Genomic DNA, 25,492 nt, shown 5'->3' on the forward strand with positions numbered 1-25,492 from the left:
AGAGAATGAGGCTACAGCATCCTTCTGCAAGTCTGGATCAAATCCTGATCTTACGGGGGGGGGGGGGGGGGGGGGGGGGGGGACGGGACGGGACACACAGGTTCCTCCTCATTCTCCTGGGCTGCCTTTAGCACTTACAACCCCTGGCTGTTCTGGGTGCATGAGACTGTATGAATTACCTGGCCACCTGCACCCAGGTCACTGATGCAAGCCCTGCAGCAGCGTAGTGGTTGTTGATAATTACAATGGCAGAAAAGCCTTTGTTTGGAGAGAAACGTTTTCCAACTCAGGGACAAAGAGGTAACCCAGCGTAAAAGTCTCAGCTAGAAGGTGTGGGCTGAGTAAGTCAACACAAGCATGCTTTGCAGGGTGGTGCAGTGTGTGCACGAGTAGTTCCTAAGCTGCCTGGGCTGTAATACAAGCCTGGCACAAGGCACTGCTACCGACGGTGTGAACAAGAACAATTTTTCATGCTCAGCGAGGTTCTGGAGCGGTGTTCCTAGCACCAGTCTACACTCTGGGGAACAAGACACGAAGCTAGTGGAATCCTGCTCTCCCAAGGCATGACGTTACGTCTGCCAGGCGTATAATCTGCTGTGTAAAGGAGTGCAAACAATCGCCATGCAGCAAACAAAATTACTCGGGACCTGTTCAAGGATATACAGTTACTATTACTACTGTACCTTATGCCAACATCCTGCTACTGGCAGTCCGTCTGGGCCCTGCAAAATTGAATTTGCAGATTTAATTTCTGTTGACAGACCAAAAAACCTGAAGCTCAATCTTCACAACGATGAAATGTTTAGTAGCACCATTAATTACCATGCAAAACCCATTTACTGTATGTGCATTAAAAAAAATTGCAGGCAATGTATTCTGTGTGTCTCACAGCACAAAACTGAATACAACCCAGGGTAAAAAAAAAATTAAATCCAAACCTACACTTCCTTTTTCTTTTAAACAAAAAAGATGTGAATAAATATAAAAATATGGAACCACAGTTTAGTTAGCTTCATAATCTGCTTTATAAGGTAGTGGTTTTTGCAATCAGATATATATATGGAAAGCATGAGGCAGAAGTGTATTTTTTTGTTAATGTGTGCTTTTCAGTTTGGTGGACGGTGATGTAATTTTTTTTTTTTTTTCTTCCCGGATGCTAACATAATTGTGTTAAATTCGGTCCTGCAGTACTTAGTTTCTTTAAGAAACCTGGAGTTGCTGAACTGAATGAAATAGGATGAGTTATGGGCTATGCAAAGGGAGTGAAAATATTTGTCTTTTTCTGATGGAGATACAAGAAACACATACAGAAATCAGAAAGCCAGAAGAGCTTACTTACCAGGAGGAACACGCTGAAAAGGAAGGAGCCCCTTAGAAGAGGAATGGACTATGTATGACCAACTCTTTCAAGATACTTTAGAAGAAATAGCTGACTTCAGCTGCCTTTTCCCATGCTGGATTTTTTTTAAGGCTCTTGGATCTCTGATTGCATGAATTTCTGCATGTGGAGCTACAGAGAGCACACATGCACTGACCCTGCAGAGCCACCTCCAGAGTAACTAGGGGTGGGAAGCCAGGAGGATGCCTACGCAGCGGAGATGGCTGCTAGTGCAAAAACAGGTCAAAAATGAATTTTTACACTTTTTACTGTATATGTCAGTCATCACGTTTTTTGTATTCTGTATTGATTTTATATGTAAAATAGCCTATGCCCAATAAAACAGATGCAGTGAAGTAAGGTTACCCTGTCCAGCTACTCATAGTGTAACAGGTCAAGTTATTTCCACGTGCTTCCTTATAACATTAGTTAGAAAACATACATATTTTTCTGCTGATACCAGTCAATATTTTGGTCCATAAGTATTCATTAAAAAAAAAGTGCAGCTTGCACATTTGCATGAGTTGTCTGGGGCTGAAGGGTAAAGGGGACAAGGTGCAGAGCAGATGTTTGACCTAGAAAGATCCTGACCTGCTGTCGAAGCACATCCTAACCCCGATGGGCACAGGGTTGATGTCTGCCCTGGGCTTTTTTTTTTTTTTTCTTCCTGCGCACTTAAAAATAATTATTTTGGCCACCATAAAATTCTGTGTCTTTCTACTGTGTTTCACTCGAGCGATTCCAAAATTACTTTACAAACTTAAAAAGAGCTTTGCAACCTGCATGTAAGGCTCATGCTCATGCTTCTGGACTGAAAGCCATTGCCAAGAACCCAGCAAGCCTCCACTGCGTGGTGGGGTGGAGAACAAAAGCAACACTCCCAACCAACATGCAACTTACCCTCACATCTGTAAGCAGGAAGATGTGCAAGTGCTTTACTAACTAGTCGGGCAGCAGTTACATATTGGAGAATCACCTACTGCCGTTTACAACGCCTTCAATACAGATAGGACTCGTGTCTTCTATATAGTTAAGATGGGAGATACTTGGTAAATGTAGCATCTCTGATGAGTAAATAGGAAGAGCTGTAGTGGGCCTGCTGCTAGCAATTGGTTTCTTTGACACATACGAAAGTAATTTAACTTTTTGAAAGAGAGACAGCTTACTGCCCTTTTGTTCCTATGAAGACAACTGCAAATCATCTACCATGCAGCATTTTCTATGGCTAAAAAAAAAAGAAAATAAAACAACGAACCCTTAACTAGTTGTGCAGAGCCCTTTCGGGGAGCAGAGCACGAACCTTCCTGTGTAACTGCTGGACTTCAACCCGCGCGGCGGGGCAGCGCTGCGTGCTGACGCAGCAGATGCCCTTCGGCTGCCGAGTGCCGCTGACCTCTGCTCTGCAGAGTGTTTTTCAGAAAAGCTTTTCAAAACCCTGGAGACACAGGGCTGCAGCACAGGCACGAGGGGAGCCTAACTGGGCCGTAGGTGCTGAGAGAAACCAGAACTAACTTTAGCATCTGATACCACACAGCGGGAAGCATCCCCCACGTGATGTGATCTCCCATTGCTTACACTCCTTATCTAAAGTCATTTTACTGGGAGGAAGAAGGCACAACACATTGGCATCCTTCCCTGAACGCCAGAGTGAAACATCTTGTTTCAGCTCTGCTGCTTTGCGTCCTTCTGGGAATCCTGGAGGGGTTTGCTGCTCAAGACAGGGCTTGGCCACAGCAGAAGCACACACAAGCCATGCGAGAAAGGAAGCGAGCAGATACCGTACCAAAGGGCAGGGCACGCTCACCCCATCCAGGCCTGGTACACCTGGGTCCCTTTGGCTGCCTGCAACGCTACCATCTCCCTGTTCGAAAAAATAACTGCTTGGTGAGAATGATAAAGGGCACGGGAGTTACTCATTTTAGCAGAAGAGGAGGATGGCTCCAGAACTTTACACCTCCATTTCTGATGACATGGCAAGTCAGCAGAGTGGTTTTATGGTGGGGAATTCACAGACACAGAGTCTGTCATCTGGGGAAGATCTTCTACACACAAACCAGAGCTTCATGCTTGTAACGGCGCAGCGAAAAAGATGAAGGCTAAATCATCCAATATGTTGAGGGAGGAAAGGTGATCCGTCAGAAACGAAAAAATTAACTGTAGGTCACATTCAGTCTCTAAGCAAAATAAAGCATATTGACTGAGGGAGCTTTTTGCTGGTGTGGCAGAGCTACGCAACAGCTTTGGTTGCCACAGCTGTGCTGGCGGGGTGAGAAAAAGACAATTCAGCCAAGAAATGGGTTTTTGGGGCAGGTACCTGGCACTACTGGCTAGGTGCCTCGGAACTAAGGTCTAACAACTACATTTCAGTAGTTGATACAACTCACTCTTTTCTTCCTGCAGCCTCAAAGCATTTTAGGGAGAGGATCTCTCTGGTGTTAGTCGTTACATGAAAAATAGTAACGAAAGGGAGGTAAATCTTACCAGGCCACATCACTTCATGTAAACCAGTGTAGGGTTTTTTTGTTTTGTTTTTTTTTAATTTCCTGGGCCCTTTCAAAGGAGTGAGAGGTTCTGGAACTGGACTTGGGAGATCCACCTTTCTCAGGCTCAAAACACCCAGGAGCTTTCCTGGAAAGCCTCTCTGTGGACCCGTGGCACGGCGGGGGCCCGCGACCTTGTCTGGGAAGGGACCAACCTGAGCTGTGAGCTGCTCTCAGGCCGAGAAACACGGGGAGGTCTCTTCTCCCAGTGGCACTTGTTGACAGCCTGGGGAGCTCCAGCTCATCCCTCACGGATCTTTGGCTGGACTAAGACGCCATCAGCTCCAACCCGCTTCCCCACACGGGAGAGCCGGAGCCAGGCTCGGCCCTCGCTGGGTGAGGGGATGGAGCCGACCCTGTTCTCAAACTGCCTCCCATCCACGGCGTGGAGTTACTCCCCCATTGCAAGTGTACCCAGAAGCCAGGCCGGCAGGTTGACCAGGGCACGCTGTCTCCTAAGAGCCTTACCGAAGCCCATTGTTCCTGACTACAATAAGAAGGTCTCTACACAAAGATTCTTTATTTTTACTGCTATGGCTTGCTCCCATCTGGCCAGCGTGGGAGCCCTTGCAGCGAGTAGTGAACTTCCAGCAGTGCAGATAAAACAAACCATTAAGAAAAGTGAGAAAACAATAACCATCTGCTCTGATTTACTGCAAAATAAAGAACTACCAAGTCCTCCCTCCTCTTCCCTGGCTGCAAAGCTGCGTCTCCCCGTCAGTCCTGGCAACGCACGTTTAGGGTGAGTGAAATAAAAGACATACCACAGGACAAGGCTGATCCAGTCCCGGAGGGCCTGGTTCCCCCTTCTGCCCTTTGGCTCCTTTTCTCCCCGGTAATCCTCGCTCACCCTGTTGGCACAACAGGAAAGTATCAGGAACAAGAGGGGAAGCACCTCGGCTTTAAGTCGCACAGCACTTGCAGAGTCGCACACCTCACCCAGCGTAGGGACACTTGCGCTAGTGTAACCTCAGCTGAGTGAGTAAATCACTGTGAGAATCTTCAGTTAAAGCCGGGTGGAGATTTTTTTAAATAGGTAATTTTATAGCACAACGACTAAATGACTGCTTTCTGCTAGAAACCAGGTCGGTGTCTGACTGGGATCACCAGCTTCCAGCCGCTGCGCTCAGCCGGGCACCCCTTTATTTAAGGATCCCTGTAACAAACCCTTTGGCTTGGATCCATTTCCAAGGTCTATAAACCAAAACGAGCAATTCTTGGCAACCTGGACCTGTCAGCCTGCTCCGTTCCCCCACAGTGGTTGCACTGGTGGAGTTAACTGCACGCTTGAGTTAATTCAAGTGGGTAGGAATTAACTGCACGTCCTGCCCTACACCGGGACCGCGCAAATACTTGTGCTACAGAAAAGGCCTTACACAGCAGCGACCTGAGGAGCACTGCCAGGCTGGGGAGGGAACCAGCACCCAGGGCCAGCATCCTGCCTGCTGGAAAGAGGGGCCTGTCCTGCCCCCGTGGGCTTCTCCGGAGCCGTAAGCCACTTACCTTCTCGCCTCTTTCACTTCTCTCTCCTTTCTCTCCTCTGAGACCCGGGAAACCCTATCATAACAATTTTTAAGGTGGCGGAGGGAAAAAAAGATGGTAAGTTTAGTGTGCAAACATCCTGACATCTCAGTTCAACACGAGCAATCTCCAGGGATCAACCCATCCTCCCATGGTGAAGATTATGACATTTTCTTCCTGTTGACTTGGTATGTCAGCAGTTTCTTGGGAAGGCTAGTGCCTTACCATACCCCAGTATCATTACAGCTATTGGAGATTTTCCTTTCACCGAATCCAACTATTCTCAATGGGAAAAGGACCCCCCCGCAGCATCTTTAGCTGAGCAGTTACTGCTGTGCAGTGGAAGCAGTTTGGCAACTGGCCTGAATTAAACCCTTTCCTGTAGACATCATTCCATAGGCATCGTGTTTAAGGGAAGGTAGTCTATGCAGTGTTAGATACATATTTTTCCGACAATCTCAAGCAATTTGATGGCCTTTACATGCGTGTTGTTCGTGCTTCTACATATCACAGTTAATGTTTTCCATACTCACGTCCAATCCTGGCTCCCCTGGCTTTCCCTGCAGTTGTAAAAATAAAAATTAAGATGTGCCGTGTTGAGTTTGGTGTTGCAAACTTACTACCAGTTGGTGAAATACAGTAGGGACAGCATGGGCTTGCCCAGCAGCCCCTGGGGTTCAAGGGCAGCTCCTGACCACGCGTCGGGATAGTGCCAGTACGAGCCCAGCTCGGCAGTTCTGTCTGGACCCACCATAGCAGGATTTTACAGCCCCTATTTTAGGATAACACCACAAAGTCACCACTCCTTTCCCACACCAATGATTTACCTTCTCTCCTTTGGTACCGGGTAAACCGATGAGCCCTGGAGCTCCCGGGAGACCCTTAAAGAAAAAAGAAATAAGGCATTGGCGTGGTTGCTGTAAGGCAGGTTTCTGTCAACAGCCAGAAACGAGATATGGGAAGACAACTCACAGCAGGTCCTGTGTCACCGTGGTCCCCTTTCTCACCGCTGTCACCTTTTTCTCCCTTTGCACCATCCAAGCCCTGCATAAACGAAACGGTATCAACCACGAAGACCTGGCAGCTCTGCCCAGGAGAGCCACCCCACGCATCTACCGCCTCCTACCACGTTTCTGGGATGCTTATACCCACACTGCTGGTAACGTTTTCTCTTGACCGAATCATATAAGAAAACAGTTGAAAATACAGGTTTAAGCCTGCAGGTTTGGAAACCCTGGCTGGCATGTGCTGCCGGCTGTCAGGACTCTGCTGGAGGAGGGTTTAAGATCTTCAATATGTTTGGAAGGAAAACCAGCTTGTTTTCCAAAACGCCAACTGCTGAACAGCGCAACCAAGGGATGTGTTGTCACAAACAGTGACAACAAAATCAGTCCCTGGAGCTGACAGGCCTTTGTGAGCCTGTAAATAATGCACTGGCAGGCAGGAAACAGTGGGTGACATTTAATTTATTGACTTACTTTAGGCCCCTGGATTCCTGGAGGACCCTGCAGGAAACACAATGGTGCATTTGAAAAAACCAGAATTTAAAAACAAACCCCAAAGTTTGCTTCCTAAACTATTTCTTCCTCAAATTATGGGTGACAATGGCCAAATATTTCTTTTCAAGACAGGTGGCAGTTTATTTGGTTCTTCGACGTCAAATCAGGGGGAGGAGGAACGGAAAAGGACCACTTTGCGTAACATGCAACAATAAAGCTCTGTAACATGAGCTTTGGGGAGCGGGAGCCATGCAAAAGCTTTGCTGAAGCAAGTGACAGCAAGCTCCGGAGGGCAGCACCCTGCCACAGTGGCCCTCCAAGCCTGGACAGGGCTGGGGACACTTCCCAAGTACAAAAGCTGCCTGGATTTGAAGCATGGTCTCTCCAAGGTACATCTTGGACACAGGGGAGGCATCCTGACCTTCCCGATGCCTTTGACAGCTCCTCAAGCCTTTTGGAGCGTGGTAGATATCTGCATAAAAAAAATTCTCTCTGTGTTCGTCACCACCTGCATCCTCTCCCACTGCAGCTGATGGCAAAAAACTTTCTGACTTGGGCAAATTTATGGGAATACAGGGACCATCGTGATGGGGAGCAGGTTTTCCCATCCCACAAGGTTTTATCTTTTCCCTGTCCCAAGGAACAACTTGGTTATTTGCAAAATGTGCCACAAATGCTGATGTACTCTCCTAAATCAGTTGCTTCCACCTCTCCAAAGACAGCACACAACCCTGTAGCTCTTCCCTAGATTCACACAACAATTAAACAGAGCAAACCACCCTCAGCCTTAACTAATCCCATGCAATAACAAATCCACAGCAATGCTCAGTTGCACGAGCTGCTTTCCACAGTCCTACCATAGGGCCGGGTAATCCAGGGGGTCCAGGCTCAGGTATGATCTGCACAAGGGAATTAAACGGCACATTAACAGGGCTGGGCACAGGGAGAAGACAGTTTGAGAATGAAAAAAAAAGCTCACATGGCCCAGAATCATGATTTAATGCCCTCTGATTCAATAGCTTTAATCAAAATATCTGCTAATCAATGAGTTGCTTGTAACATTTATAAATAAATTAATCTTCAGCACATGAAGCAGGCTAGCCTCCGAAATGAGCGGCATGGCCCATGCTGCTCTGTGTATTTGCCAGCTGCAAAATGAATGTAATGGAAGATGACACAGTCTTCCGCACAGACCAGAGGAAACCAGCCTTTCTGATAAAAAAACCCCAAACTAAAACCCAAATACAGCCCCCCCCAAAGAAACAACAACAACCCCCTCCAGAATAAAGTTAGAGCTCTCAGTCAAAAACTATTAAAACCCGTAACTTTTTTTTCCTTCCCAAGCAAAAGGCATGAATAAGGAAAAAAGGATGTAGAAATCCTATAAAACTGCAAGGAGCCCAATATGTTTTTAGAACAAAACACAATTATAAAAGCAGCATCCAGTATCTCCACCATCAATGCGAAATCTAAAATAACTCAGTAGTGCTGAGCACGCAGCGTGTTCTTCCCTAACGAACAAATCCCATTTAGATGCATCTGAAAGTTCTTGTAGCAAACAGTTGGGTTTTGCTCCCCTCTGCTACGCCGATGGGTACGGGACTGGAGGCTCCGAGCCTGCACGCCCTGACTTCACCTGACCCCACACTGTGGAAGAGGCTTTATGTTGCCAAGATCTTACGTGATTATTCTGCAAACACGGTGACCCGGTGTCTCCTTTTTCTCCTTTATCTCCTTTTGGCCCTTCTGCTCCCTAAAAGACAGAGACGTAACACTGATGTGGTGCATCTTCCAGGAAAGCAAAAGAGAACAATATGTTGGTGTTCCTCTAAACTCCAGCCTTGGCACAAGCAAAGCTCATGTTCATCCCCAGGGAACTTTGAGAAAAATTTTTCTCCTCCTTGCTACCAGGATAGATCACCTGCATAAGCCGTTATCATCATCATCATTAGTAAAGAAAATTCAAAGCTCCCACATCCTTCGGCTCCCCAGTAATGCCGTAGGGACAGGCCATTGCTTACATCAGCAGACCTGGCCATATTCTGAGCATTTGCAGAAATTATTACATTGAAGAACCAAGCAGCTGACATGCAGGACACAAAGAGGGACGTACCGGCGGACCCGCTAAGCCCATTTCTCCTGTCTCTCCTTTCTGTCCTGCGATCCCTGCGCTGCCCTGGTCACCTTTCGCTCCTTTTGGACCCTGGAAGTTTACAGAAAACCATTTGCTTAAGAGAAAACTGTGTCTCTCCCTACCCCGCAACAGCCATTTCTGTTTTTCTGCTGCTGCTCTTCATATTGCAGCATGAGCTCATGAAAACATGTTTTAACATTAAAATTTACACACACCAATTTTGTGGGCACAGCAGAATTTGGCTGGGCTGTAGGAGGGATTGCAGCCATTTAGGGTTGGGAAGGTTTACAATAGAATATGAGACAGTGTCTGATGAACCACTCGTAAAAGGAGCCCCTTTAGCTTGGCAGATGTAGCAGTGAGCAGCATCTGCACGCTCATAGCTGAGCACGGGGCCATAGGCAAAGGGTGATTAATTCAAGGAGATGCAGCTGAACATTACATCACATCAAGTCTCAGCCTTGCGCCTGGCAGGCTGAGATTTGATTTTCACAGCGACAGCTCTCACAGACACACAGTAAACTCTTTTTTAACTCGTCTCCTGCAAGTTCTTGCTTGATCCAGCCATGCCCCACGCACCTTCTCACCATCCAGTCCAGGGGGACCCGGCAAGCCCAGCTCTCCCTGAAGCGACACAAAGAAAGGGGAGCCCGTGGTAAATTAAATCAGGAAATCACCTCGGGAAAGCATTGCGCAAGGAAATACGTTATTCACATGTATCAACAACTGTGGTTATGGATTTGCCATTGCCAGGTTCAGGAGCAGCAGCAAGGAGGTTTCAGTGATGTGCTGGCATCACCAGCTCATCCAAATTTGTCATCTGAATTTGGATGACATGAAGAGCTCAAGAGGCACCGAAATCCTGTCCCATCCTGTTCTTCCAATAAATGCTTTTCTGTAAATTAAGTTCTTCTTTTAAAGAAACTAGAGCTGCCTGTAGGTTAGTGGGTTACTTGTGAAGCGGGGGGACAGCGCGGTCCCGCTCGGACACAGCGCTGGCGCAGGAAGCAGCGCACAGAGGGTGGCTGGGCACAGCCTGTGGCACTGCCGGCCCCTCCTCACAGCTGCTGCTCCCATTTACTTCTGCTTCCCACCGTGTGCAACGAGGAAGTCTCAGAGGGGGCCAGGATTTCACCTGGCAGGTGTAGGATTGGGAGTGGATTCATTTCTGGGACGGCATCCTCTGGAAGAAGCTTGAGACCAGACACAGGTCAACAAAACTTTGGCTTTTGGATGAAAACTCCTTTTTCAGCCAGAGGAAGATTTCCTTTACCATGCATAGCCTCAAGTTCTGCAGGCAGCGCTGCCTGCCTTGCTCTGGCTTGGGAGACACTTGCTACGTGGGGAGCCACTAAGGACCACTAAGAACACCATCTGGCACGGCAGAGGTTGGACTCACCTTGGGACCTGGAGCACCTTGGGGGCCCGGTGGCCCTGGGGGACCCGGTGAGCCCTGAAACACAGCAAACAAAACGGGTATGAGCATGTCCAACGGGAACACGGCACACTATCCTTGTGCTGCTGGGGATGCGCTGGGAGCAGCTCCCAACCACGTCCTAGAACAGGCACTTGTGTCACCGGGGCTGCCCAAACACCATGATGAGCTCAGCTGGCACAAAGTGACCCGAGGGCCCCTGCGGCACAGGTGATGTTCATGCAGAAGAAAACACGACTGGAGCTAGCTGGGTGTACAGGTGCAGCGGTATGTGCTAAGAGGCAAGGTGCCTTCAGCTGGAGGTGTGGCCCCAGATCCAGTGGCCTCTCTTGGCATTCTCCCCCCTCCAGCCAGCTGACCTGGGCAGAACGGGGAGAAGCATCCTACTGAAAGCAGTAACAACCAGCCGGGGAAATGCAATTAAAAAGGGGAAACGAAGGTGAGCACTAAGAGCAGGAAAACCTTGCACACTTAAATAAGCTGTTTTTCTTGGGCACTGCTGGGTGCAGAGCCCAGGAACTGCCCTGGGATGAAGAAATATTTTGCAACTTGCCAATTATCTCTAACAGCAAAACTCACGGTCTTGCTCAGCTGAAAAACAAAACAGCATCAAATCCTCAAGCACCTTTTTCTATGACTGCATACTCAAACACTGTTACATTTAACCACGCTGGAAGCCTTTCCAAAGCTCTGTCCACGAGACAGGTGAGTGGGCAAACACGGAAAGCAGGAAAAGGGCAAAACTAGCGAGGCTCAGCAGCGTGCCCCTCAGCCATCTCCACATGCAGGACACGGGAGAGGGTCCAGGCCCAGCAGACAAGTCTCCAGACATCTGCTGGAGCCTCTCCACCCACTGCACTCCACACACTCCACTCACGAAGCTGCACGCCATGCAGATATCTGGCAAGCGGTAATTACCATCACTTTGTGTATCCCTGCAGCCTGTTATAAAACAATTAGAATAGTTCTCAAATATGTCTGTAATTAAGTATTTATTCTAGTCTGCTTCTTTCATCTTGATGAAAATGGCAGGGTGCTGCTTAGTCAGGATAGGGCTCGGGCACCATTTCCCTTCCTCCTGCATCCTGACCGCTGCTTGTGGATACACCCACAGCTCTGCACCATGCCCTGGGAATAACACCCCACAGCTGGCAGGTGTTTTTTTTTTTGTGTGTGGGTTGTTTTTTTTTTTGTTTTTTTTTTTTTTTTTAAAGTAATTGGGCTGCTCACACATTGCATCAGGTGTTTTTTGTATATCACAGGCTACGTCAGGTTGCTTTCACCTGTAGAATATTATCTCGCACCCCACAGCTCGGTCCCACGAGCCCGGTACCCAGCCTGGGTTCACAGCCTCCAGTTTTGCCACCGTTTTTGCTGGTACTTCCGAAATATCCTCAGCTCCCAAATGCAATAAGCTCTTCCCTCCTGGCCAGCTCCGTGCTGAGGCTGAGGTCTCAGGAAGGAGAAGCAGGACAGGCACAGACACGGTGCCACAGTGTCACTGTGGCAGAGCTCGGCAGTTTTTCAGTCCCCTCCCGTTCACCCACAGGAACCGGCGTGGCCTTGGCACGGGACTGACCTTCAGCGCATCCAGGATTCGGCCGTCGTAGTCGATCACTACGGTGTCACCCTGTTCCCCTTTCAGGCCGGGGGGGACCCTGCAACCAGGGATGAATCCTATTTAGGTTTTTTGCAGCATGTGAGACAGAAGCAGGTGGTATGAAAGCAAAGACCAGACACTCAGGGTCTGGGGATTATCACCTTACAAATACTATCAATGTAATCAATTCCTAGTCTGACAGCTGTAATTATCATCCAACCAAACCTCACAAGGGCTTGAAGTTGGAGGACGGAGAAGTGCACAGAAATCCTCACTTGATTCCCCCTACTCACGGCTTACCTCTTGCCAATCCCCCCCCCCCCCCCCCCCAAAACCCCAAAGGGTCACAGGATGGTCATCTCGATAAGAAAATTGGACTTGACTGCATTTCCCAGAGCTCTCTGCTGCGGCAGCACTCAGTACCTACATAATCGTTTGTTTAAATATGCACCATCTCGATTTTCTAGCACTGAACTGGTCCCAGAGCGGTTCAGCCAGGTATAAAGCAGGGATAAGTTGTGGGGAACAGCTCAGGTCGAGGCAAATACGCGACTCCGAACTGAAAAAGCAAAACCCTGAACATCCATACCCGGGGTCCAATGGAGCCAACTCCTCCCTTCTCACCAGGTTCACCCTGAAAATCAAAATCATATTTTTGGTTCAAAGAGACCAAGGGAAATACAGGCTATTTATCTTAAAAAATACTGTAACTGCATGAGATGCCAAGGTATGTTTTAGATTAAGAAAAAGTATGGCACTAAAAAGGAACTGCTTCTCCTAGAAAAAAAAATTATTTGACTTCAGAGAAAATGTATTTTGCAAAAAATAACATTGGTGTGAGATAGTTGACACAGGAAGAAAACGTCTCGTTGCAGAGGGAGCAGCGTGGCCCACGCGGGGCTGAGCCACCCGTAGCGGCGATGTGCCGTGCCGTGCTCCGGCTCCGCTGGCTGCTCCACGCGTGCCAAGCTCTGGCTCTTTGTGCTGAAGTTTCACATGGCTCTTTGCTTTAGGCTGAATTTTGCGTGTGGAAAGCTTCAGCCGACACGTTTAAACCATTTTCAAGGGCAAATTTAAAGAAAAGGGCTGTGCCAAATTTTTCCTTTCCCCCTCCCTTCTTCCTTTCCCCTTTTTCACCCCTTTGTTTTTCCCATTTTTTTTTCTCGGTTCTGGTGGTTTTTTTTTTTTTTTTAAGTTGGGATGTTTTGCAGAGCTGTAGCGCTCTCACAGCAGTGACCTGAGGTTCAGTTCAGGATTTAAAATAAATAAATAAAATAATAATAAATAAATAAAAAAAAAAAAGAGTACCTTTTGCCATACCCATGGAAATCCATTTGCTGGCCAAATTAAATCCCTCCAGAAAATAAAGGGAGTGGTATAATTGCTAAGACTCTCCATAGGAAAAGTCAGTTCAGCAGATCCCAGGGGGAAGAAACCAGCACTGCTGCTATGGTTTTAGAAGAAAAATGGCTCAGGGTCACCTTAGCCCATGTTTCTTCGTGACATGCAGTGTCTGGCCCAACAAGGAGCCACGACTGATACAGAAAACACGACTGGACCCAAAACCTACTAAATAAGAAGCAGCTGAAGGGGAAAATAACAGCCTACAAACGCTGTCCGGGTCTCCCCATCACCACTGCACGGATCGAGACTCTCTCACTGCGTTTCTTGGCAGCGGTGAAGGTCGGTAGAACAGGGAGACACATGAAGTGCTCTGGGCTTTGAAGCGATACTGCAGCCATCAATACATTGGGTCAACATGGGATCAGAGGTTTAGCTCTTTTGGGGGAAAGAGAGGCAACTCAATGAAAAACATGCAAAGAGACTATTTTAAAAACGCTTATACTGATCTCTGCTTGAATCCAGCTTTGGCTACATCACCAGGAAGAGGTAAAACGCTACTTAACACCCCCCTGTTTTGTTCCAGTTTGGGCGTCTTGCAAGCCTTTTAGAAGGCGAAGACCTAAAACACCTACTCAGCTGAAACGCTGTGCCTCAGCAGAGCCGTGCCCAGCTCCCCGGCTAATGGACTTTTATTTACCTTGGGTCCTGGCAAGCCATCTGTGCCGTTCTCTCCCTTGGGTCCCGCGCTGCCTTTTTCTCCCTGAAAAGAGGACATTTCGACAAATGCTATACGGGTAGGCTGGAGAACAGATTTCTTCAGGTTACAATTTTCTTGATTTATCTTTACTTTTACATACATGAGCGAGCAAAGCTCTGCTTTATCTGAAATAGTTCACATTGCCTAGGTGCAAAAGGAGGGTTTTGGAGATAAACCCAAAGCTTTCAGGCTTAACCGTTTGGCTGCGGGTGGTACGTCCAGCCCCAAGTTAGCCCCAAAACTGCAGCAGCTGGAAGAGGCTCCTGCAGAGAGCCCACTGCTCCCTGACCTGGGCAGTGCTAACCCACAGCCTGAACCCCAGCTCCGGGCCACCCTCAGCAAGACCCCCCCAATTTACTTCTGCAAGAGAAGCCTCTAAACAGCGATTCTCAGAAGTTTGCGTTTGCTAACTTGAAGAGCTACCATGGCAGAGCGGTGTGCTGTGCTCCTCTCTCTCATTTTTTTAGTTCTTTTTCCATGTCAGGGGAGAAATGTGCTTCTCAGCCTGCCCCAGCTGTGATACTGTGCCAAGACACCAGACAGCAAAAGATGCTGCCGAGCACATACATTAGATGGACACCGAGCAGAACTTACCTTAGGGCCCATAAGTCCTGGTTCCCCAGGCATCCCGTCATCACCCTGATGAAACAAAACATACAAAGTGACACACAAATAGCTCGTACACACTTATCACTAGGCTCCAACACACCATCTGACCCCACCGAGTGTTGCACAGACCCGAGACCCACCCAGGTTTGCAGGAGGCCAGGGGAAAGCTGCAGCAAGGAGCCCAGCAGGCTCCAGCAGGTCCCCCCTGCGCCTAGGGAGGCGGACGGGCATCTCCCAGAATTTGCTTACGGCAGGCTCTGGGGAAGGTGCTCTCCCACCTTTACTAGAAATTAGATATTTAATCCATTTAGGCTTTTGGGGTCCCAAAGACTCCCTGCAAGCTGCCACCCATCCTCATGGACTTCAAGTCACCAACACACTCATCTGCCAGGAGGAGATGTTTGTTTCCTGTGTCATGCTTTGCTGTTCTCCTACAGTAAAAACACTTTGTACATGCTGAAAAGGTTAATTTTACTGGCCAGTTATGAGATTTTTTTTTTTTTTTTAAGCTCAATTCTGGCCTGAAAAACACACATGGCCACATCTGCCTTGGGGCAAAGCAGTAAGAGGGAAAGGCTGGGCCAGTCAGTGCTTTGGCTTCAGTTAAAGGCAGTGATTTATCTGCTACTTGATGGCACCACCAGAAGAAAACGTGGAGAGCTTGGACGTGTGAATCTCCCGCAGTCGTCAACACCCGACCCCAGCAGCGTGCCTGTCCTTAAGAGAGTGAGCAATATGCACGAGACCAAGGTGCTGTGTGGCGATGCCTGTCCCAGGAACCTCAAACCCATCCCGGGGGCCCCTGGGCAGATAACAGCCTCCAGCCACTTCTCAGTTCAGCTTTAATTATTGGAGCAAAAGAGCTCAAGACCTACTGCTTTGTTTGGCATTTGCTTTTTTATTCTTTGTCTATTCGGCAGATGTGATTGCAGCTTCTGCCTTGCTTGCAGTAATGAAAACCAGGCTGCAGGCAGAGCCATGCCCGTGCTTCGGGGTCGCGTGGACAAGAAACCCAGGGAACACAAGGGCGGGCTCAGTATGGACTACCATGACCACAGCTTCTCCGTTAGTCTCTGGCAACGGTTTCCCTAGCTGAGCACAGAGAAAAGCAAAGAAGGAAAAATAAAGTAAAATAAAAAAAAAAAAATCAACATTTTACCTTTTTCCCTTGGAAACCAGGTTCACCCTTCGACAGCAACAAACAGAGAGGAGAAAGAAGTTTAGGGACATAACAGAAAATACTACCAACTGTATGGATAGTCAAACTTAATTGTATAATTAAGATATTTGGCTTTCGTTGATCACCTTTACATCCCCCCGCCCCCCGCCCCCCCCCCCCCCCCCCCCCCCCCCCCAAAGCAATAAAGCACATTCCCACAGCACACCAGCTTCCAGCCCCCCATGGCTCCCTCCACCCCCATTTCAAAGTTTTAACATGGGCAGTGGTTGTGATATTGAGTAGGTGACATACTCAGATGTTTGCAGCTCCAAGTTAAAGGATAACGCAACACCTTAGAAAATTTGTATCTGATATATACAGATGAGTGCAAGTCCAGTGCAAAATACCTATGTTCATCCCCATGCCTCTTATGCAGCAATATTTCAAGAGTTCATGTTAAAATTGGACAAATAAGAAGTTACTTATTACCCACCTTTGGTCCTGGAGGTCCCCTGGCACCCTGTTGAATGTAAGAGTAGTTGGGATACTTCTTATTGACAATAGAGTTTAACAGGCTAAAAACATTTCCAAAAGTACTTTAAATCCCATTAAAAAAAAGGACACAGATGCCAACTTCTCATCTTCTCACAGCCATGGGTTCTCTGTGCTCCCAGTAAATAATAAATATTCTTTTACAGTTTGTGTATTTTATGTATAGGAAGTACCTTCTAATCCAAGCTAGACCTTAGTGAATTTGAGTTATAATGCCAGGAGGATTCAGAGGGGCAGAAGTGGGGATGCAGGAGCAGTACATCCCTCCAGAGGAGCCAAGGGGACAAAGTCTGGCTTCCTTTGTCCCCAGGGCACAGGTACCCTTAGACAAACATCCATTTTAGGGCATCTATAATTTCCCATGGGGTTTTTTTTTTTTTTGGCCTCTATAAGCAACCAACACAAGCCTGCTTGCTGCAGCGAGCTGAAGGGTGATGTAAAAGCGAGGGGGGAGAGGGACATGCACACACACGGATGCTTCTGGGCAATACTGACCACGAGGCCGTCCTCTCCCGGCTCGCCTTTGAAACCCTGCAAAAATAAGAAGCCCAACATTGAAACTACTACCCTTCATTCTCCAAAATGCTCAGCAATAATTAGAATGTTCAGCAGCATTATGTTTTAGCCTGTTTTTTTATGAAATTGCCAGTGATCTGGAGATTTGCAACAGGTCATCTAAAGGCTACAGATGGGGGAAGAGATCTCCTCCGGGCTCTCCGAGTTACAACCAGCACCTGCAGATATGTGGTCCAGGTCCAGCTCTTTGCTCCAAAGCTGAAGGTGGAAGGTCCCCTCCTGCTCCCCTGGCCTCATGCCCCACAGCTTTGCTGTACGAGCAGCTACCAAGCCCAGCTGCTGGCTCAGGCTGGGGACCCAGCAGCTGGGGTGGCAGCACCGGGAAGGGACCACCCTTCACCCTCCTCTCCCTCACTGGGGTGGGAACTGCCTGGCACGCGCTTGCTGTGCATCTCCCGTCCTTACAGGGGGGCCTGGAGGTCCTCTTGGGCCATCTTTTCCCGTGTCACCAGGAGGCCCCCGAGCACCTGGGGGTCCTGGCGGACCAGGGGGGCCAGTGGCTCCATCTCGACCTTGATCACCCTGGAAGAAGTTCACACAGACATGGTGAGAGGAAGCGGCGTTGGCAAGCGGTGGCCGCGAGGTGCCTGCAACACATGCACTGGATCCCTGGGCCACCAGCACCTTGGCCTCTGCTGGCCCACAGAGATGTAATTCAATGGGGAAGGTTGGAAGTGAGCTCATGGCTGATTCACACCCTTTAGGTCTGGTTCCTTCACCAGAATTCTGCTCATTGCCTTCCAACAAGGTTGTATCTCATTACACCCTTGCCCAGCGACTGCTTACATGGAAACTACCGATTCTACGGTGCCCAGAAATAACCCAGACCCAACAACATGCTGGCATGGAGCATGCACACACTTCCATAGCTTAGTGCATCACACCAACAAACCCCCACACAAACAAAAAGTAGCGCTTAGTTATATCCTTTCTATACAGCCAGTGTCATAGATTAACATCCAGCATAGCTCGCACCCTGCATTGCTTGGATGCAAAAGAAAAAAGCAGCAGCTGTACCTCCATGTGACTGCGAGGGTTTGGTGGGTGGCCCCGGAGGGGAGCACCCCACGGGGCGCCACCACCCCATTATCAGCTCCTGACCCACCGCCGCAGCCCAGCCCCAGGGCTATGGCCGGGCACATCCATGCGGCTGCACAATGGAAAGGCTCGTGGAAAGGCCGCCTCATAAATCTTTTGGCAACATCTGGAAGGGTCACCACTGAGGCAGTAAGAGCGTTGTATTTAATATGTGGTCCACCCTCAAATCAGGGACAAGTGGGATTTTTCAGAAGTCCTTAAGTGACTTAGCAGCACAAATCCCATGGCCTTTCAACAAGATCTGTGCTCCTAAATCACTTGCAGTAGGATTCTTTTTAAAATTATGCAAATGCTGAACACTGCAACCAATTATGTCAAGAGTCTCCCACTGAATTTTGCCTAATTAAAACATCACGTTTAGAGTACGAATTTAGAGTAGAGACAACCCTAGTTTTAATGCATTTTATTTTACAATACCAGTACTGTTCATATCAGGTTTTATAAGACTTTGCTGCTTGATTCCCAACTCCCACAAAGGACCAAGTGCTAAACCCCGTCACTTTTAGGTCTCTTTACTATGACAAAACTCCCCTTAAATTCCAACAGGGTTTCACTCAAGCGCGTTTCCAACAAGCAACCTGGAACATAGCCACAGTAGCAGCAATTTAAAATAGCAATGGTGCACTATCAGCCAGAAAGAAGAAACAGAAGCAACTCAAAGAATCACAGCAAACCAGAGGCTGCAGATTTGCTAAGTCTACCTTGAGCACTCGCCGGCTAAAGACAAGCTGATCGTTAGCCAGAAATCCATGATTGAGGCGAGGGAAAACCATCTAATCAGGTAAAGGGGGAGGCAGAAGAGGAAAGAGCAAGAATTCAAGATTAAAGCACAGCAAAAGAGGAGTTTTAAAGGCTGTAACAACATATAACAATTTTTCTTTGATAATCAACTGATGCATGAGAAAGAAATAATCTAGGTAGCCAACAGTGGTTGTTTGAACGTTCTGGATACACTGGAGCTTGTTAAGCAGTAACCAGAGGGAACCAAGTATCTTTTCATTAGTTTACTGCACAATAGGACATTCAAAGCAGTCAGGGTACAGAGGATTCGCCTACTGCAGGGCTTTCTGCAGAATAAAGAGCATTATTCCAGTGAACCCCACAGGGGATATATCCCAGCATTTCTCCCGAGACCAAATATTATAATTTTTTTCAGAGGCTAAAATGAATACTGATGTATTCCCCAGCCTGCAAAATGCAGATAAATCTCTCCGATTTATATGATGCAAAAACAATGTATTCAGACCATGTCAGTAGTCATTGCTATTGTCTTTTAGCCTTCCCACTTCTCCATCTAGGGTGAAGCAGTAAGACATTTCCTTTCTCAGGACACTGCTTGCGTCTCCTTTTCCCCTGCCCATCCCTGCACGCATCCATAGGAGGACCAAAGGGATGGAGCAAAGCCATGAGGAGCCCTGCAGGAACACACAGCACATCTTCCATGAGGATTTTTGGAAGGTTTCTAAGGAACAAACCTCTTGTCCAAATTGCCCAGGGAGCTTTAAGCCTTCCACACAAATAACAGATAACCTGATCTGGGGGTAAATACTGCACAGGCAGCCCACCTCCTGCCCAGCCTCCCAGGACAGGCTTAGCAGCAGGTGTGCACAGGTACACCGAGCACAGATTTTTTTAACACAGTCCTCTCAGAAAAGGTGGGGAAAAGCAAAGTGAGATAGAAAAAACTAATCAAGCCTGGAAAATACACACACACCACACTCCCCCCCTCCCCCCCCCCCCCCCCCCCCCCCCCCAAGGATTTTTTTCAAGCTGTAGAGACAGAACTTACCTCAGCCCTCACTTAAATACAGCGATTTCAGGAAGGAGCAACATTGAAATCCTGAGGTTTAGAAAATCCAAGATGATACCACACAGAAATGAATGGGGACACAGAGCCCTTGTGCTTGTCCGGGCCCTCCAGATACTACAGAAACCAGCAAGGCAGCTCTACTAAGAGCAAAGCGTTTTGTGGTAGATGCAAAGGACCCAGTTTTATGTCTTCTTGTGTGCATGAAGCTACACAAGAGCATTAAGTGAGATTTTCAGAAAAGCCCAAGGAGCAAGACAGGAACTGCAAGTTTTTGCTTACCCCTCAGGCTGCTGAGCATCATCCAAATAAACACCTTCCAAGCCCAGTCCTATCTGTTTTAATGTGAAATAACAATTCACATTTGCTCCGAGGCCAAACACACCGTAACCCACCAAGTCCAGCCATCACGCGTTTAATTTTAAACAATCCTTGTTACATGATGTCCATGGAACGTGAACAGCCCTGGGGGCTATTAAATATAGGGACACCATCTCTGGCCCAAGAAACATCTGGGCCATAGATCACCAGGCTCCAGGAAAGCAGTTAAGTGTGATGGAGTTACATGTTCCTACTCCATGTTTACACCCTTCCAACCATCTTGTCGTGGGGCACTGGGGTAACTGGCCATTGGGACTGACCCCATGTAGCAGTGGAATCTTAGAGCACAGAAACCTTGAATACTGGCAATTTCCAGCTTTAGAGCACTCAATTTAGCCATTTCAACATATAGTTCCAAAATAAGCAAATAAATAAATTAAAAAAAGAAGTATCCATAGGCATCTCTGTTGACTGTCACTGTGAGCTCTGCAGGACGCTTCCTGCACTGACCTTTTAATCTGCAACGTGAGCTTGGCAAGCACTTACATTTTTGCAGAAAGTAAGAGAGAAAAAGCTACTTTTCCATCTGCAGCCTGAACTCCAGCCTGTCTCTATGCAGCCAGTTCAGCCACGTCAGCGTTTACTCCTGCAGCATCTCGGGGTACAGGTGCCGACGTTACCAGTACCATCTCCATCGGTGCTGGCCATCGAGCAGGTGCCTGCTGCATGGGCCACGGGATATGACCATTCCTCTCGCAAGGTGAAGACCCTTTTCTCCCTCTCAAGAGCAAACCTGGCACTGCTGCCACAGGTGCTGTGCATCCGCTAGCCCAGGTGTGCAAAGATTCATCAATCCCATCATTTGTCTAAACATCTGGACTGTCAGTAAGAAACAAGATCATGCAAGCTAAGGTAATAAGCGCAGAGCGCCAGGCTGGCTTATAAACACAGTCCTTTTCAGAGGCACAGGAATATATTTGATGTTGAAGGAGTACAAGCATAAATATCAGGCCACAGCAGTCCCAGCCTTGGCAGCACCCTGCTACGACTCCCTCTTCCCTCTGCAGAGCCTGATACCTCCTTGATGCCGTTTGCAAGAACCAGTGTTCAGTGCCCATGACAACCCGGCGTGCTCCATCCTCAGCTCTCCAAAACTGCCCTCCAACATCTGCCGTTAGGCACACTCACACGTGCAATAACCTCCTTTGGTTATTGTCACATGCTGGTGGCAGGTGTTGAGACAGAAAGAGAAGCAGCAGAGGCTCTAACATATTCAGTAGCTAATCCTTAACTGCCTTCATCTCACTGCCACTGAAGACACCCCCTCCAAAGCCGCCCCAAGCATTATCGTCTTTTAATCCATCATTCCTAATGACAATATGTGTGTGTTCACCGACACACGCTATCCCCGCTCCACTGCCCATAGACGTGCACGTTGGTGAGGGAGGGGGCACTGGATATATTCCTAGCTATTCATCCTCCCTTTTATGCAATGACTTGCTGTGACACAACTTTCAAAATCAGCTAAACAAAGCCACTACTGAAACTTGAGGAAGAAGATAGATTAAATTAAGAAATAAAAAATAATCTGGGCCAGATGGTATTAAGAAGTTTTGTATCCGATCCACAACCCGAGTGTCTGGAGATATGAAAGAAGCTATTTTCAAAGACAAGCACCTGTTTTAGACCTACTTGTGCGTGGCTCTGCCAGGCTTGTTTCTCCCCCTTTCCTCCCAAATCGCCCCTGAGCCTTTTTCTTACTCTTGGGCAAAAAGATATAAATAAATCTAAAAGTAAAGCGAAAGATGGACAAATGCAGATTAGGAGAAAAAAGAAAAGAGCACATATTTTTATCAGTAGATTAAAACATAGGACAGTGTTACCTTGGGAGCTGGCACCCGCCTGTCCCCAGAGCATCTCCTGCAGCACAAACGGGAGCCGCAGCAGGAGGTGGGTTCCTGCATTATCCAGCTGCACGGACCACAGGGGCTCCAGAGCCTGAGCAGCGTCTCCCCTGGCACTGCCTGAGTCACCAGCCCCAGAGCCACCCACAGCCCCAGCCAAGGAGTGAAAACTCACTCCCATGTGCTGCTGAATCACCTCTTAAAGCCTTCTTCGAGTACATGGGTGGGCACTTCGACAAGGTTGAGACCTTACGCTGAGCCCCTCCTTCGCCACGTGGGGCATAAATCTATCAGGCTTAGGGGCTCTCGGAGGCCAAGGGTGACATTTCCAAATACACCCAAGGCAGTTAGGAGCTGCTTCAGAAAATGATGCCAACTTCAAAAAGTGACTTAACGGCCTCTAAGGGAAAAAAGAAAAATGACTCTGAGGCATCTCTGCCCCATGTTAACCACCAAGGTCCTGGCTACGTTTCCAGCAACTGCATCTAAACCTACCAGCTGACTCCTGGATGCCAGCTCTGAATCCAGCCTCTGCATGGGGCCCGTACGCCAGCAGCCCAGCACCTCCCCGCTGTGGGGCTTCCAGCAGGTGCCCGTGACCCACAGCCAGCTGCACCTCCCTTACCCCCTTACACGGAGCCTACCTTGGAAGTACCACGCACCTTGTGGCAAGCCCTCCGGTCTCATCCCCAACATGGGAGACTTGGTGCTACTGCTGCCATCACCAGCACCGCAGTGGGGACCACGGGACAGCCATGTCCCCCTCGTGCCCCGTGGGGACCTGTCCTGAGGCACTGCAGTAAATCTCAGCTTCATGCAGCCCCACAAAAGGTATTTCCACATAACTCATTAATTACACTGATTTCCGTACGTTATAGCCAGAACAACTTTCCCTCATCCTACAGTTACCTTAAACCCTTTGTTTTAAAGGCAGTCAGATACTGTCTGCGTGCCGACACGCTCCCAGGCAGGCAGCTCAGCAAGAGAGGAGGAACTTTCTATCCTGCACAACACTGTGCAGGGCCCTTCCTTGGGACACCAGGTCTCACCACTCCGTACTGGTGCTCCGATGCCAATAAATAAGGTGCACAGCTTCAAGAGAAACACGAGTCTGTCTCTGACACTGGAAAAGGGAAGCTGATTAGGATAAGATAGTAGAAGTGAAATACTTCCTGAGGTACCTGAAGGTCTTCAACTCATGCTTTCCCCACGGTCAAAGTTAGGAAAACCACCACCACTAAGAGCTCCGATGGCAAAATTAAACATTTCCAGAATGGTTCCCATACCTCAAGTTTGCAGTGACAAAGCTGCATGAAGCCTGTTTTGTGCAGTGACCAAACCCAACCACATTTTAGAATAAATCAACATGCTGCATCAGTACTTACCCTCGGGCCGATGTCCCCTGCTTCACCCTGCACATCAGGCAAAACAGCAAGGGTCAGCTATTAGCGTTCAAATTTCAACCACGAAGGACTGAGCACAGGGTCAGTTGGACATGGGAAGAGCACATAAGGGAAGTGGCAAGGGTCCTGTTGCTTAACATATTCAAAACCAGGGAGGAGAAGGGCTTGAGACAACACAATAGGGAATGATTCTGCCCTGGCAGGCGATGAAACAGATAATAAATCAGAAATAACGGAATGTTTCCAACTCTAAGGCTCCCTAGCAACTGCTTATGTCCTACACATGCACAGATCAACTCCACTTTCAGTAATGGCCTTTGGCTGCTCTAATTTCATGGAAGGATTCGTGCAAACCCAGAGCGATGGAGCCCACAGCCTTGCTCTCTGAGGAAAGCAAGAAGAGTTGTATGCCACTCTCCTAACCCCTAAGGGGTTACCAGGAATCCTATGGCATAGATGAGCTTTAAGGCCATACTTACTCCTCCTATGTGTTTGCAAATTCTTCCTGCCCTCCCCCACTTCCTGGGGCTTTTCCAAGAGCAACCTGAGAACCTGCTGTCACAGCTTCACCTCCCAACAAAACCAGTGGTTAATGTCATGCTGGTGTACTGGGGTAACCTGAGCTGAAAGAACTACAGCAGAAGGAGGGTATACAGCTGCTTCCCCGAAAGCCACACGTTAATGTCAGTCTTTACCTTTTCCCCTTTTGGTCCCGGAGGTCCCTGGAAATACATAGGAAGAATCCGAGTTAAGAAACAGCAGAATCATCAATGCACACAACATCAAAACCAAGAAGATTGCATTCTTCAATTCACAAATCTGAACCACATTTGCTATTATTTTAAGTTATAAACTGCTTCACATGGGCAGCATACCACCAAAAAGCACCAGCGAGGTCCTGCCTGCTTTTGCCGGGACAGAGGACCGGAGGAGGACTGGGGCAGGGCAGGCAGCACGACAGCCGCTTGCAAACACATGACTCTAAATAGATGCAAGAGATTTCTTGAAGTATTAAATCAACTTCTAGAAAAACACATGCTCAGCATATCATTACAACAATTATACATCTGTTTGAAATAAACAAGGAGGATGAGCTGCTTTCTTTGGCCTATTTGCTGAAGACATAAGTCATCCTCCTCCTAAGCAGCTTTCTGTAAGATAGGCAGAGACAGGCAGACAGAGTCAGGCTGCAGCCCCAAAGACAAGCTGCTGAGCAACACTTCGATGAGCCTGCTCTGCATCCTCCTTCCAGCACAGCAAAATACTGCATCTTGGGGTTCAGCCCAGTTCACAGTGTTTGCCAAAGCAGGACCCAGCGGGATGCAGTGGGGGAAGGTCAACAGAGAGGCCAGCAGTGGCAGCATCTGCATCCCTGCACAGCATCCCTCCTGCTGTTAATTTGGTTCTAAGCAAGGCCGCCAGCCCCTTACTCTCATGGAAGACATCATGAACAGTCTGGTTTGAGTTTGGCTGTTTGATAAGTTTGCTTTTTTGTTGAGGTTCTCCCTGCATCTCACTCAGAGGTCTTGCTCCTGCCTGGTGCACGCCCACAACTCGCAGCTATTTGCATCCCCGTGCCTGCCAAGGGCAGCAGGCGCAGGAGCGTGCCGCTGGGGTTTGCACTGCGCTTCCATCGTGGGGTTTTGCTAATTCAAAGCCAAGCCCTGAGCGCAGCGCTGTGAACTGGCCTTCCTTTTTTCTTTTCTAATGCTTTATTTCTACATTTCTTTTCATTCACATTTGTTGTTTTTAGGGGTAGGATAAAAACCAACCACAGCAACGTACAGCTACAACAACACACTCCCTAACTGGCTAGAAATAAGTATCTGGGAGTAACTTTTTGGTTGCAAAGACT

At 48.2% G+C, this 25,492-nt stretch overlaps 2 protein-coding genes across 3 annotated transcripts in view; one reads left to right on the forward strand and one right to left on the reverse strand.

Annotated features, from left to right (window-relative positions):
• The window catches only part of HNRNPAB (heterogeneous nuclear ribonucleoprotein A/B), a 30,182-nt gene extending 28,448 nt beyond the window's left edge, over positions 1-1,734 (forward strand). For both annotated transcript variants that reach the window (XM_040603915.1, XM_040603920.1), the window contains one exon: positions 1,292-1,734. The gene's annotated coding sequence lies outside the window, so the exon portion shown is untranslated. The remainder of the gene's footprint in view (positions 1-1,291) is intronic.
• COL23A1 (collagen type XXIII alpha 1 chain) overlaps positions 1-25,492 on the reverse strand; it is a 184,680-nt gene that overhangs the window by 788 nt on the left and 158,400 nt on the right. The window contains exons 6-26 of the mRNA XM_040603911.1: positions 24,333-24,359; positions 23,620-23,646; positions 17,024-17,059; positions 16,470-16,496; positions 15,977-16,003; positions 14,803-14,847; positions 14,149-14,211; positions 12,697-12,741; positions 12,087-12,165; positions 10,472-10,525; positions 9,652-9,696; positions 9,052-9,141; positions 8,620-8,691; positions 7,796-7,837; positions 6,918-6,944; positions 6,412-6,483; positions 6,267-6,320; positions 5,973-5,999; positions 5,422-5,475; positions 4,683-4,769; positions 684-722 (exon numbers count right to left, since the gene is read on the reverse strand). Of these exons, the coding sequence (XP_040459845.1) occupies positions 684-722; positions 4,683-4,769; positions 5,422-5,475; positions 5,973-5,999; positions 6,267-6,320; positions 6,412-6,483; positions 6,918-6,944; positions 7,796-7,837; positions 8,620-8,691; positions 9,052-9,141; positions 9,652-9,696; positions 10,472-10,525; positions 12,087-12,165; positions 12,697-12,741; positions 14,149-14,211; positions 14,803-14,847; positions 15,977-16,003; positions 16,470-16,496; positions 17,024-17,059; positions 23,620-23,646; positions 24,333-24,359 (1,039 nt within the window). The remainder of the gene's footprint in view (positions 1-683; positions 723-4,682; positions 4,770-5,421; positions 5,476-5,972; positions 6,000-6,266; positions 6,321-6,411; positions 6,484-6,917; positions 6,945-7,795; positions 7,838-8,619; positions 8,692-9,051; positions 9,142-9,651; positions 9,697-10,471; positions 10,526-12,086; positions 12,166-12,696; positions 12,742-14,148; positions 14,212-14,802; positions 14,848-15,976; positions 16,004-16,469; positions 16,497-17,023; positions 17,060-23,619; positions 23,647-24,332; positions 24,360-25,492) is intronic.

Source organism: Falco naumanni, chromosome 8 (assembly GCF_017639655.2).
Source record: "Falco naumanni isolate bFalNau1 chromosome 8, bFalNau1.pat, whole genome shotgun sequence".
Classification (NCBI taxonomy): domain Eukaryota; kingdom Metazoa; phylum Chordata; class Aves; order Falconiformes; family Falconidae; genus Falco; species Falco naumanni.